At 40.7% G+C, this 13,712-nt stretch overlaps 1 protein-coding gene across 13 annotated transcripts in view; it reads left to right on the top strand.

The window, feature by feature from the left end:
* Positions 1 to 12,522, top strand: part of MITF (melanocyte inducing transcription factor) — a 222,188-nt gene extending 209,666 nt beyond the window's left edge. For all 13 annotated transcript variants that reach the window (XM_044253176.1, XM_044253173.1, XM_044253174.1 and 10 more), the window contains 2 exons: positions 3,310 to 3,457; positions 8,998 to 12,522. In XM_044253176.1, coding sequence (XP_044109111.1) covers positions 3,310 to 3,457; positions 8,998 to 9,399 — 550 coding nt within the window. In that variant the 3' untranslated portion in view covers positions 9,400 to 12,522. The remainder of the gene's footprint in view (positions 1 to 3,309; positions 3,458 to 8,997) is intronic.
* Positions 12,523 to 13,712: the final 1,190 nt, after the last annotated feature.

The following is a 13,712-nucleotide window of genomic DNA, read 5'->3' as shown; positions in this document are numbered from 1 at the left end:
GCTACTGGACATCAGCTCTGAGCTTGAGATATAAGGAGGTGGCTTTCTGAAGTCTGAGACTTTTTGGCAAATGATCCCCAAGCTGCTAGAAAAATTCTCTTCACCGTTCATGCGGGACAGAGTTTTCAGTAGTGGTTTAGACTGGATTTTCTGGCAACTTGTGTGCAACTCATACAGTACCGATGGGCCCTGAGAGCTGGTATTAGAGACTTCAAGTTTAACAATAGTCAACAGATAAAAGGTCAAAAATTGGGGCACCTGGGTGGCTCAGGGGGTTAAAGCCTCTGCCTTCGGCTCAGGTCATGATCCCAGGGTCCTGGGATCTAGCTACCATCAGGCTCTCTGCTCAGCGGGGAGCCTGCTTCCCTTCCTCTCTCTGTCTGCCTCTCTGTCTACATGTAATCTCTGTCTGTCAAATAAATAAATAAAATCTTAAAAAAAAAGGTCAAAAAAACTTTTTTTGAAAACTTGCATGCCCTCGCTGTGTTTTACCAACCTGGAAAAAAGTAATTTTCATCCTCTTTTAAGTACACGTCAGCTAATTTGGGTTTCAGCTTCCAGTCTCTGCTCACCTCCTACCCCTGTTCAGACAGATAACAGTTGTAAAGATAATTTCCCTACCAGCAACGTCAGCAAGTAGGACAACAAATACACAATTTTTATCCATTAGAAAGTGGCCCATTTGAAGTAAGGGGCTAGAGTGTATACATTTTAATGGCTCCCACAGGCATCCGATGAAATTAGCCTTTGAATATGACCTTTTAGCTACCTAATAAAATGTAAAGATGAAATCAAGCATTATTCATGCAAGGCTTATTAAATTTGCTATTCACATTATTGTCGGGGAATTTGTGACAAAATAAAATAAAATCATTGCCCATTGTAAGGTGGTCTTGATGGATGTTCAAGCAGAATTTCCATCATCAACATTTTGCTTTCCCAGGTTTCAAGGAAAGCCATTTTGAATCTCAAAACATTCAGATTCTCAGTTCTGCAGCACAAATTTATCCTACTAAGGGGCTGTGACCTTCATTTCCTATAGTCAGTCTTGCATGATAGTTGAAATTGAATTCCCATTTTCCTGTTCTTTATCAGCTTTCACTTTTTAGCATATTCTTTTAAACTGTAGCATGTGAATCTCTTTAGCAACGTATTATGAAATTATGGGGCTGCAGTGAAAGCCTCTATTTGCATATCTTCTTTATTGTATTAGAATACTTACGTGTTTATAATCTGAACTGATAATAATCTTTAATTGTAGGCATTGTTTTAAGATAAATGGACTATAATCTCTAATGGGGGTTTTCCATACCAGCTTCTGGAACAGGCTCTCTACTGCTTTAGGAACATAGTCCGGCTGACCAGGGTCTTGCCCCATATGCTCTCCTCCCCATAGCAGATCTCCTATTGTTGATTTCTATATTGGGGATCTTTTAATACTTCTGTGTGAAAAAAGTGTGGTTCTCTAATTACGAGGGAAAAAAAAGTTTGAATACCCTTCCTTTAAGCCTAAAAGCATAATCGATTGATTGGGTCTTACAGGAGGCAAAACCTAATAAGATAATTGGTTGGAACAGTCACTTCTTAGAAACTGAGTAACTGCTTACATGTGTCATGGGTCAGTACAGGTTTTTCAGCTTCACTGGCCTAGTTAAGGCATCTTTCATTATGGTTACATTTCTCTCTGGCTGCTAAAGGGTCTGTTACTCTGATCTCAGCCCTGAACATTAAACAAGTCAGCTCTGTGCTCCCCGTATCTCAGGACACCTCCCTGGGTAGCCATCTTCAGTGCTCAGACCCCAGGGATCGACCCCCGGGAATTCTCTGCCTCTCAGGGGAGGACTTCTGTTTTGTTCTTCATCTAATCCATAGGAGGATCAATTACTTGGTGACTTGTTTTAATGACCCTCCATTCACACATCCCCGCTGATACTTCCGATCTTCCTCCAGCAGCCGTAGGTTGTGGGGTGGAAGAGTTTTCATCCGTGAAGTTGTTTTTGTTTATTTTTTCATTGTCCTTGTCATTGTCATCATGAACACTGTCGAAGAAAGAGCTCAGATTAATTTAAGGTGCCCCAGAAATACTACGTAGGTAATTATAATTTCATTCTTAATTATTTTTCTGGAGTGCTCTACATTTTTCAGCTCACTTTTACCTACATTTTAATGGTGTTCTTAATTTCCTCATATACATGAGTACATTACAGTTACAGTCATGAAAAACTGAAAGGCACCAAACTCAGGCTGCCTGGATTTGAAATCCAGAAGAGTCCCTTACTGGATGTGTGATCTTGGGGAAGACAGTTATTTTCCTCATCTGTTTAAAAAAAGGCAAGGGTGTTCAGAATATTCCTTCCTAGTCTGGTTCTTTTGAGGACTCAGTCACATAAGAAGAATGACAGAATGGTTCAGTGCCTGGAGTCTGGAGCCAGATCCTCTAGGCTTCCTGGCTCTGCCACTTCCTAGCTGTGTGACCTTGGGCAAATTACTTCACCTCTCTGTGCCTTTGTTTCCTACCCTACAAAATGGGGACAATATTAGTGCCTAGCCACTGAGGTGGTTATGATATGATCAAATGAGCTCTAAAAACCTTAAAAGATACCTGGCACATAGTAAATGTTGTTTAAAGATAGCCGTTGTAATTATTCTGTTGAACCTTTAACAAAGTGTCTGCTGTTACTTGAATTGCCTTCTAGACTTTTCATAGCACATTCATCTAAGAGGCCTCCTTAGAGTTCAGTAATGTACATGTGAGGCTGTTCATACATGTGTAGTATTACCATTTTATAGATGAGGAGATGGGGAGAGCTTAGAGAACTTGGCCGGGATATTCATGAGAAAATCCAAAGATACCACTTTTATGCTTCACACGGTCAAGTAGTAGGATCTCATGGAATTTTTTTTTTTAACTGTAGCTTATTCTGCCTGCCTGAATCAGTTAACTTTGATAGTCCTAGAAACCTGTAACTCTTTAATATGGTTTTTAAGAATATCGATTTTGTAATCAACAGAACTAAATTTAAGTCCTGACCCCACCTTGTCGTGGCTCTATAACAAGGGCATACTCCTCCAAACAGTGTCTGTTTCAGCCCATGCACCACGCCCCTCCCTTCCAACGGGCTCGTCTGGGTTAAGTAGGATCATGTCTAAGAGGTGGGCAGACAGTGTCCGGCACAGGACAAGCACTCAGTGAATGGTACCTGTCATCTCGTGTCATCGTTAAGATATCTTTAGACATCGAATGCCCTGAATGATGAATTTTCATTGTGCCTTGCATCCCGAAAAAGGTTGTTTTCTTCTTCGTTACAGAGACATGCGCTGGAACAAGGGAACCATCTTAAAAGCATCTGTGGACTATATCCGAAAGTTGCAGCGAGAACAGCAGCGCGCAAAGGACCTTGAAACCCGGCAGAAGAAGCTGGAGCACGCCAACCGGCACTTGTTGCTCCGAATACAGGTACGGGCACGTGTTGTGAGGGCTTTGCGATACGTCCCCGACTTGGAGGTGGGAGGAAAGGGGATATAATGAGCCATGGGGGGCTTGATTTACATGATCCTAATACAGTAGCTACTCATTATTTATGGATTGCCTCTTTGTGAATTTGCCGCTCATAAAAATTTACCGTAAGCCCAAGATAACATTCATGGTGCTCTCACAGTCCTTCGTGGACATGCGCAGAGTGGCTAATCTGAGTGAAGGATGAACAAGGCAATGACCTGCTGTCTTGTTTTAGCTCACACCATAAGCATCCTTTTCATGGTCCTTAGTCCCAGGCTTCTCACATTTCTGTGGGTTTTATGGGTGAATTTTGCTGTTTAAAATGGCTCCTAAGAGTATTACTGAAGTTGTCTGGTGTTCCTAAGCATGAAAAGGCTGGGAGGAGTCTTCTGGAGATAAGTTTCCTTTGTAGGTAAGTTCCAGTGCTCTTGGCTGTGATTTCCATATTAATAAATCAACATGGTGTATTAAGGTGTCTTTAAACATAAAACAAGGTTACATGTTGACTCATTAATGAAAATGTGACTAAGATACTCATAGAAACCTAACTCCGTATTTCTTTTAGAAGCAATCGTTTGGTACATACGAATTCAAGGTTCAGAGCCACTTTATAGAACCTAACTGGCTTAGTGCATTTGGACTACAGTAACAAAATACCACGGACTGGGTGGCTTACACAACAAACATTATTTCTTAGAGTTCCTTAGCCTAGGAAGTCCAAGATCGGGGTGCAGGTAGATTCGGTGTCTGGTAAGAGCCTGCTTCCTATTTCATAGACAGAGGTGGCATCCCTGGGTCTTCACTCTCTGGTGTTCTTTTTAATAAGGGCATGAAAGCGCTCTCTGGTGTTCTTTTTAATAAGGGCATGAATCCCATTCATGAGGACTCGACTCTCACACCTTAATTACTGCCCAAAGTCCTACCTCCAAATTCATCACCTTGGGGATTAGATTCCAACATAGGAATTTTGGGGTGGGGCGAGATACAAACATTCAGTCAATAGCAAAAATTATTTCAAAGAATAAGAATTGAAGTTGTTAAATACCAAGATGCCTCAGTATTCGGTGGGGGTATGTAGCCGATGGTCAAAGCCTATGTTTATAAGGAACTTGGAGACATCCAGAAGATCTTACCAAGATAAAAATTTTAGAAGTCGTTGCAGACAGTGAAATTATTGTATCTTTAACTCACGCTACTTATTCTTGGAGTGAGAAATACTAATTTTGTTATGTGGAATTCATCTGTCATTCTGTGTACTGGATAAACATGGTACTATGAAGTGTGAAATGGGGCAGTCCTTCTGTAGTATGAGCTCATGGTACTCCTCTTAGGCACTCGGGCTCTCATGCTGAGGGTAAGGGCATAATCATAACTTCCTCCAAAACTGTCTTGAAGAAGGCAAAGAAAAATGGACTCCTTGCTCATGAACAAAGGAGTTGGCAAGAGTAATTTTCATTTACTTGTTGACCTTGAGCACAGTCCACTGGTAAGAGACAACAGAGTACCTTCTTCTTGAGTAGATGGACCCGTCTTTTACCATATTTTCAGGTTTCCAGTGCAACTGTTTGTGGCCAGCAAAGCCTGACCCTTCAGATAGCAGTGTGTTCCACCTGATGGTGTGAATCCTGGACACTCAACCTCTCTAACAGAGTAATTCGTTTATGATAATAGTCCCCGACCTTTTGAATGCCCCAGAACATGGTTGACATTTCCCAATATCACTTCTCTCATGGCATGACAGTGATCTTCAGCAGGGTGGCAGAAGACCATTCTCCTCTAGGGGGTGCATTTTAGAATGTCCACAGTGAAGCAGAGGTTGCATGTCATTTGAAAATCCTTTTTTTTTAAGTTTTTGTTGTTTGTTTTATGTTCGTATTTTCATATGTAGCCATAGGTCCTTTTCTCTTGAACTTAGCATACCCTTTTATAAAAGGAGCGTATACTGATGTGTTATTTCCTTATACAAATGTTAAAACATAGGAACTGTTTTGAAAGAGGACTAGGTTTTGTTTTCAGCATCCAAACTCGTCTCTTTGTGTGGAATACGAATATTGTGAAAAATGTGGATTGGAAATGCCACGGTGACAGCATCATAGGTTTCTTCTGGTGACAGCATTAGACAGCCTGTAGAACTTAACGCGTATCACGGAAAACATTATTAATTAGGGAGGCCGTTCCATGCAATGAGCCTGAGTTCTCCAGATGAGACTTACCACATTGTTTAGAAATCTAAGCAATGCTTTAATCAGCTGATAAACATTTTTAATTAAACAACAAGAGATCAGGGTGAGATGTTTGCCTCTTTTCATCCAACTTCTTTTTTTTCTTTTTAAAACAAACTACACGTGTGGGGGAGCTGTTCGTATTAGCATGTTGGTGTAGATTTACAATAGTGCATGTTTTAAGCTTGGGCCTAAGGGCTCCCTTTCATTTTCACTCCAAGTGATGCATGCAGAAATTTTCACAGAAGAAAGAGCATGAAGCCTTAATATCTTTGGAACCATAATTTTATTAAACAGCCCAAGGCTTTAAAATGACGCCCAAAGAGACTTGTGTTTCTGGAGATCAAGTAAAGGAACATGAACATACTTTTGTGACATCTCAGGCTCCCGTCTTTTATGTGTCCGGCGTCCAGAGAACAATCTGGACTGCACACTGGACATGACTTTTCAGGAAAGTGCATTTCCAGGCTTGTGGGCAAAGGTGGATCACTCTGGATCACGCTGGAGGCTGCTTGTCCCTCCGTCGTGTGGCAAGATGACTTCACATTTATATTCTGCCGTTATTATATGAGGGTACGACAAGCATAGAAAGAACACTCATCGAGAGTCGTTTGGGTTCATTTTAGGAGGGTCCAGGGATACTCAGGGAGAGTGCAAAGAGCTTGGTTGGAAGGCATTTTGCAAAGAGGAACCTGGAGAGGCTGTCACACTTGGAAAGTGCGTTAGTCCGCTCAGGCCGCTCTAACAAATACCGCAGGTCAGGTGGGGACACGCATCTCCTCCTAGCAGTTCTGAAGGCTGAAGCCCAAGGTCAGGGTGTGGGCAGAATTAGTTTTTTTATACTTCTCTGGGAGGATGCCTTTTGGTTTTCCAGGAAAGGCTTTCCAGGGTCTTAACCTAGGTGTGTCTGTGTGTCCTAATCTCTTCTTCTTCTTTTTTTAAAATTTAAATTCAGTTAATTAACATATAATGTCTGATTGGTTTCAGTGGTAGAGGTCAGTGATTCATCCATCTTACCTAACACCCAGTGCTGATTACATCACATGCCCTCCCCAAAGTCCCTCACCCAGTTACCCCATCCCTCCACCCCTCACCCCTCCAGCAACCCTCAGTTTGTTTCCATTTGTTTCGTTTTTTTCCCTCTCTTCCCCTGTGATCCTCTGCCTTGTTTCTTAAATTCCACATATCGGCGAGATCATATGTTAATCTCTTCTTCTAAGGACATCTGTCCTATTAGAGGTTGGATTAGGGCCCACCCAAATGACCTCATTGAATTTAATTGCCTCTTTAAAAAACAGCATCTCAAAACACACATTCTGAGGTGCTGGGGGTTAGGACTTGAGCATATGAATTTTTCTTTTCTTTTCTTTTCTTTTCTTTTAAAGATTGAGAAAGAGAAAAGAGAGGGGGAGAGAGAGCATGCAAGAGGGCGAGCACAGTGGAGGGGGGAGGCAGAGGGACAGCCTCTCGAGGAGACTGGGCATTGAGCTGGGAGCCTGACGCGGGGCTTGATACCCTCACCCTGTAACATAACAAATTTTTCAGTTCAGCCCGTAATAGGAAGGATGTGGAGAAAGTATAGAGAGAAATTATTCATCCTCCTTATAAAAACTTTCTTTTGGAATTAAAAAAAAAACAAGCCAGCCAAGCACAACACTTCCCTTGGGCCTGGTAAGATGAGTTAGGCAACACTTCTCAAAGTTAAGTTCCTTGTATACAACTTCCACAAGTTTTGCCATTCCCACTCACTTTACTAGGTCATGATACCCTTCGTATCTTAGTAACTGTTTAGCTGTGCCCTAGGCCAAAGGAATAGCTACCATTTCTTTGTTAGTTCCAACCAACTTAATGAATGTTTAGGTCCTAACAACTCAGTTGCTATTTGAAAATACAAAACAGAAAAGCTGAAAGAAAAACAGCATTTTTTTTTAAGATTTTATTTATTTATTTGACAGACAGAGATCACAAGAAGGCAGAGAGGCAGGCAGAGAGAGAGGAGGAAGCAGGCTCCCTGCAGAGCAGAGAGCCCGATGCGGGGCTCAATTCCAGGACCCTAGGATTATGACCTGAGCTGAAGGCAGAAGGTTTAACCACTGAGCCACCCAGGCACCCCGAAAAACAGCATTTTTATTTGATTTTCTAATAACTGTGTTACCTGCTAATGGGCTGTGTGTGTCTGTTGCACACTGCACAACCTCTCCAGCTGCGGAATCCAGTTGGACAGTGCCGTCCTCATTTCTCATCCTGTGTTGCTTTTTATGCAGTTCTTACTTTTTATCACAGCGACCACCAAAGGCCCGACTTTACAATGATATGCTATGGAGAAGCATGTCGCAGTTTACTGCTGAGACCATGAGGCTTCCTGAGTTTAGTAGTTCTTGGAGTAGTGTGCTATTTCTCCAGTTATCTGAAAATGTCACAGTGCCCTACGAGTTCACTGCAGCACCCCTGGATATGTGTTCAGAGTTTAGGGACCCCAGGACTGTATTATTTACCAAACATTTTCTTTCAGTCAGCTCACATTTTGAAATTTTATTTTTATATTTATTTTTATTTCTGTATTTTTAAAATTTATCTTCAGGAATATGAACATCTGGGAGAGACAGTCTTTGTATTTAATACCTAATGAAATCTGTGTAGCATTTAAAACTCATGTCATGTACTACCGGTGGTTCCTATGCTCTACTGGAAGAAATAACATTTATTAATTGAAAAGAGCAAAAAAATTATTTTCGTAATTGTTTTTTCCTCTAAGTGTCAGATTTTTTTAAAAAAAAGATTTTATTTCTTTGAGAGCGAGAGATAGCACAGAGGGAGAGGGAGAAGCAGACCCCCACTGAGCAGAGAGCTCTACACAGGACTCGATCCTAGGACCCTGAGATCATGACCTGAGCCAAAAGCAGACGCTTAATTGACTGAGCCATCCAGATGCCCCTATTACTTTACTTTTAGAGAAGTTTTGGGTGCACAGCACAATTGAGGAGAAGGTAAAGAGACTCCCCGTATGCTCCTTGCTCTCCCACAGGTATGCCACCTCCCCCCAGCCACGCCCCCCACCGCAGTGGTACATTTGCTACAACTGGTGGACCTACACTGCACGACACCATCACCCAAAGTCCCTGTTTGACCTTAGAGTTCACTGTTGGTGTCGTACAGCCTGTGAGTTTGAACATGTACATAACGACACATACACCCCCTTACAGTACCACAGACAGTCCTTGGATTGCCCTAAAATCCTCCACCTCTTGAAACATCGGGTTTTCGCTTTCATTTTAGGAACTTGAAATGCAGGCTCGAGCCCACGGACTTTCGCTTATTCCATCCACGGGCCTCTGCTCCCCCGACCTGGTGAATCGGATCATCAAGCAAGAACCCACTCTCGAGAACTGCAACCAAGACCTCCTTCAGCACCACGCAGACCTACCTTGCACGACAACGCTTGATCTCACCGACGGCACCATCACCTTCAACAACAACCTTGGCGCGGGGACCGAGGGGAACCAAGCCTATAGCGTCCCCACGAAAATGGGATCCAAACTGGAAGACATCCTGATGGATGACACCCTTTCTCCCGTTGGCATAACTGACCCGCTGCTCTCGTCAGTGTCCCCCGGAGCTTCCAAAACAAGCAGCCGAAGGAGCAGCGTGAGCATGGAGGAAGCCGAGCACGCTTGTTAGCGGCCGTCCTGCCCTGCGCTTTCCGAAACTGCTTACTTTCTCAATTCGTAGGTTTCCTAATTTCCCCGAAGGGGGTTTCTTGATAATTTTTCCTTTAATATGAAAGTTTTTTTCATGCTTTATCAATAGCCCAAGATATATTTTATTTTTAGAATTTTGTGAAACAGACTTGTATATTCTATTTTACAACTACAGATGCCTCCAAAGTATTGTACAATGAGTGTACAGTATCTGCGAACTGAATTCACCCCGGACTTTAGCTTTCTGAGCAAGAGGATTTTGCATCAGAGAAATTTCTGTCCATTTTTATTCAGGGGAAACTTGGTTTGAGATTTTTTTTTTTTTAAATGCCTGTGACATCTTTGGAAATTAAATGTAAAGTTTAATTGAAAGAATGTAAAGCAACCAAAAATTTAAAAGAAAAAAAAAAGGCAGAGAGAAAGAGATTGAGGAAAGAAAGGAAGAAATCCAAACTAACCATTTTTTACTTTGTAAATGTATTGATTCATTGGTACTGCCTTAAAGATCCAGTACCGTTTTAACAACATTTAGCCTTTCTACTGCAAGCTATTTAAGGCAATACAATATTCTGTTAAAAAAAAAAAAAAGTGCATCCAATTTGATGAGGATTGTCTGGTTAGAAAATATAACTGATCCCTTACTTAGGTGCAAGTGAAATTGAAGGGTTAGAGAGCGAGGCCCTGACACATGGGCCCTAATCTTGCTGTCCTTCACTCTGTGCTCTGTTAACAGTTTTCCTCATCAGTTAGTGTGATTCAGTTTTCCATAAGATATATTTTATTTTAAAAGGAAATGAGTGTCCTCTCAAAATATTGAGGAGCACTGAAAGTTGTCCTTTTTAAAATTTTTTTCCTCTCTCTCTCCCATTTCACTTTTGATAAAGAAAACCAAACTGGGCACATTTCTAATTGGCTTTCCTATTTTTATTTTTAAATTATGTTTTACTGTTCATTTGATTTGTACAGATTCTTTATTATCATTGTTCTTTTCAGTATGTTTGTATTAATTTGTAAGAATATGCATCTTAAAATGGCAAGTTTTCAATATTTTTACAACTCACTGGTGGTTTTCCGCATTCTTTGTACCCACGTGAAAGAAAACTTTTATGCAAGGTCTTGTGTTTAAAGAGAGCTTTGCGAATATTTTGTATATTACCGTCTCACTTGGAACTGTTTTTTTCCACACGTTTAAGGTGTAGTATTAATAGGCAAAAACTGGCTTTCTAGAGAAAATAAACTTACATATTTATTTTTAGTGATATAAAAGTAGCAATATTCTTGGGAGAATGATCACCATAGCGTTGATACGCCCATAATGGTCATTTAAATTGGGGTTTATTTCAGCAAACAGCTGCTGAATTTTTGGAAGGAGAGAAATAACTGTATTGGCAAATTACTGTTACTGGGTAGCAGTGTTTCAACAAGCAGCAAAGTTGTAAGTTAGTTTCAGTGCATTATCTACTTGTGTGGTCCTTTGCAATAACAGTAGTGTTACATGTAATCTATCTGGCCTACGTGTTTTATACAGCTGACATATGGTGTTAAGAGCCAGGCTGTTGAATGGAATTTCTCAGTAGCAGCCTACAATTGAATAGCAAGTGGCATAAAGCATATCCATTCAGAATGAAGTGCCTTAAATATAGCAGTAGTCTTTTTTGGACTAGCACTGACTGAACCGTAATATAGGAGACAGTTTCAAGATGGTATTTTTCATATTAAATATATTTTAGTGACAGAGTGCCAACTTTTTTCATCAGGAAATCTTATTCAGAAGGTTTTTTTTTTTTTTTAAAGAAAATGAGTTTAAATGTCAAATACGAATTGGCGGATGGGTATTGGAGGGTTCAAAGAGAAGGTGTGATTGTCAGGTGTATGAATGGATGGCTTCCCTGAAAATAATCAACTGCACAGTTCCCATGCACGTCGGGCAATGAGAATCCTTGGAAACATTGATGATGCGATCAGTTTTATAGCTTTATTACCGAAGGGGGTAGGGAAAATTAATTCCCATTCTTTCAATCCCCTTAATTGTATAGCTCTTTTCCTAGAATAGTGATGCAAATCTGCATGAACAGCTAACTGTACCATAGTGTTCACTGATACAATCATAGCATTGTCTATTTTTCTCTTCATATTTATATGGGGGGAGGGGAGCTGGGTGCAGAAGTCAAAGATCGCTACGGTATGATATTTGTTTTCTTTAGCTGATGGTGAGGGTTCTTGAAAACGGAGCAAGGTTGACGAGCCCCTGGCCCAGGGAATATGGCCAGGGCTAAGTGACCTTACACAAAGCTCTGTTAGAGGAAGCATGGCATCTCATACCACTGTCCTGACTTTCGCAACTCCTGAGCTCACTGCCACCTGCTTCCCCATCCCCTTCTTCTTAAAAGTCAATTTCTCGGAGTGGCGGGTGAAGAAGCCCAGGAGAATGCTGCAGCCTCGGGGGGTGGTTTTATTTATTTCTTTTTTGCCAAATTGAGTGTGGATTTGTTTTAGGGACTAGTTAAGCCAAGAAGCGGTGGTTTGGGGTCGTCGTTTGTGACCGCGAGAGAATGATCCACACCACTCCCCCCATCCCTGAGAGCACACTTGTGACTCGGGGTCGGGCCTCCGTATGGAGTGACCAAAATGCCAAACTTGTCCACCTGCCTCCGGGTAAGGCCATGGAAATACCAAACCCTTTGACTTTGCCAAAAACCCTTACAACCAACCTGGTCATACACAGGATGACAAAGTTCTTTCTGGTTGTTTTTAAATAATAAAGCAATAAGAACAAATAAAATACATAGGAAGTTAAGAGATATAAAATAAAGCACAAAGGAATGCACTTATTAATATTTTTTAAAAATGCACTGGGGAAAAGTTGGTGTTGATAGCAGTATATTAAAAGACCCTATTTCTTGAAAAAAAAAAAAAAAGACAAATGACTGTCTCTTGCGGACGCTTGGTACTGTAATGTTAATAATATAGTCCCCTGCTGTTGGACGCAGCAATCATTTCTGTATGGTCCATAGCACTGTATATTATGGATCGATATTAATGTATCCAATGAAACAATTGAACTGTTGTTCTTGATAGCCTCATTAAAGCATTTGGTTTTTCACATAGTGGTGGCCAGTTGTTTTTAGTTAATGACAATTTTGAGTATTGTTTGCCTTATCCAGAATGGTAGTGCACATTTTCTTCCGATGGAATGAATAACGAATTGCAGGAAAATTTTTAAAATGCCAGTAAGTACTTTTTTTGTTTGAAATGCCATTCTAAGATACTACTTTTCGGTTCTCAACGTTTTTGATTATGACTTGCACTCAGATGAACTATAATTATACAGCTTCCCCCCAGCTACCTCTGAATTTGGGGGAGATTTTAAACTCCCAGATGCCAAGAATTCATTTTAGATACAGGAGTTTTATTTAACATGTTTTAGTGAAAGGTGGCTTTATAAGAAGAGAAATTGTCAGAGAAGCCCTTGCATATTTACGAAAAAGACCTTGGGTTTTTAAAATACAAATTTACAATAATGAAAGCTTAATATACCCAGGTTGCCAGCTCCTGGCTCTATTTTTTTTAAATACAGCACTTAAGAATCATTTGATAAATGTTGGATTTGACTTGGGAAGTGTCAGACAAAACATGTCTTTATTCCCTAGCTAGACCTTAAACTTCTGCCCTCTTTAAAAAATATTCTGGTTTAACCTCTGGAGAAAACGAGCAAGAAACTTCCCGTAATGCTTCTGACCTGATTGTCAGCTTTTTGTTGAATTAGATTTTTTTTCTCAAATTGTAATATACAATAATCAAGCCCTTTCTTTTTCAGAATTATTTGAATTATTTATATTTCCCATAGAAAAGTGATTATGTGATGCCTTAAAAACGTGTAAAAGTAGGAAGATTTCCTATGTCAAGAAGAAGTTTTCTGGGCAACCTTGAAGGCAGGTAAGCTGAAGGCTGGAGCTCTTCATCTCAGGAGGTCTGCAGCAGAACTGTAACCCTGTCCTGGCATTTGCCTCTTCACGATCACCTCACAAGCTCTAAGGATCCTTAATCTTCAGCTAACCCCTGCCAAAAGGAAAAAAAACAAAAACAAAAAAACAAAAAACCCACATCCTATATGTTAAAGCCTTGTTACCTGAACATCACACATTTGCCTACAGCTTGTGTGACTTTATTTCATATTCACAGATTTAGATTTATTAAATTTTCTATTAAGTGAACCCACTTAACCGATAAATTTATCCGCGATGTGACAAAACATGGACTGGCAGCTAGATCTGAATTTCGGTCTTGCCTCTG

Source organism: Neovison vison, chromosome 6 (genome assembly GCF_020171115.1).
Source record: "Neovison vison isolate M4711 chromosome 6, ASM_NN_V1, whole genome shotgun sequence".
Lineage (NCBI taxonomy): Eukaryota > Metazoa > Chordata > Mammalia > Carnivora > Mustelidae > Neogale > Neogale vison.
Note: the sequence above shows the minus strand (reverse complement) of the source record. Positions and strands in the feature narration are given on the sequence as shown.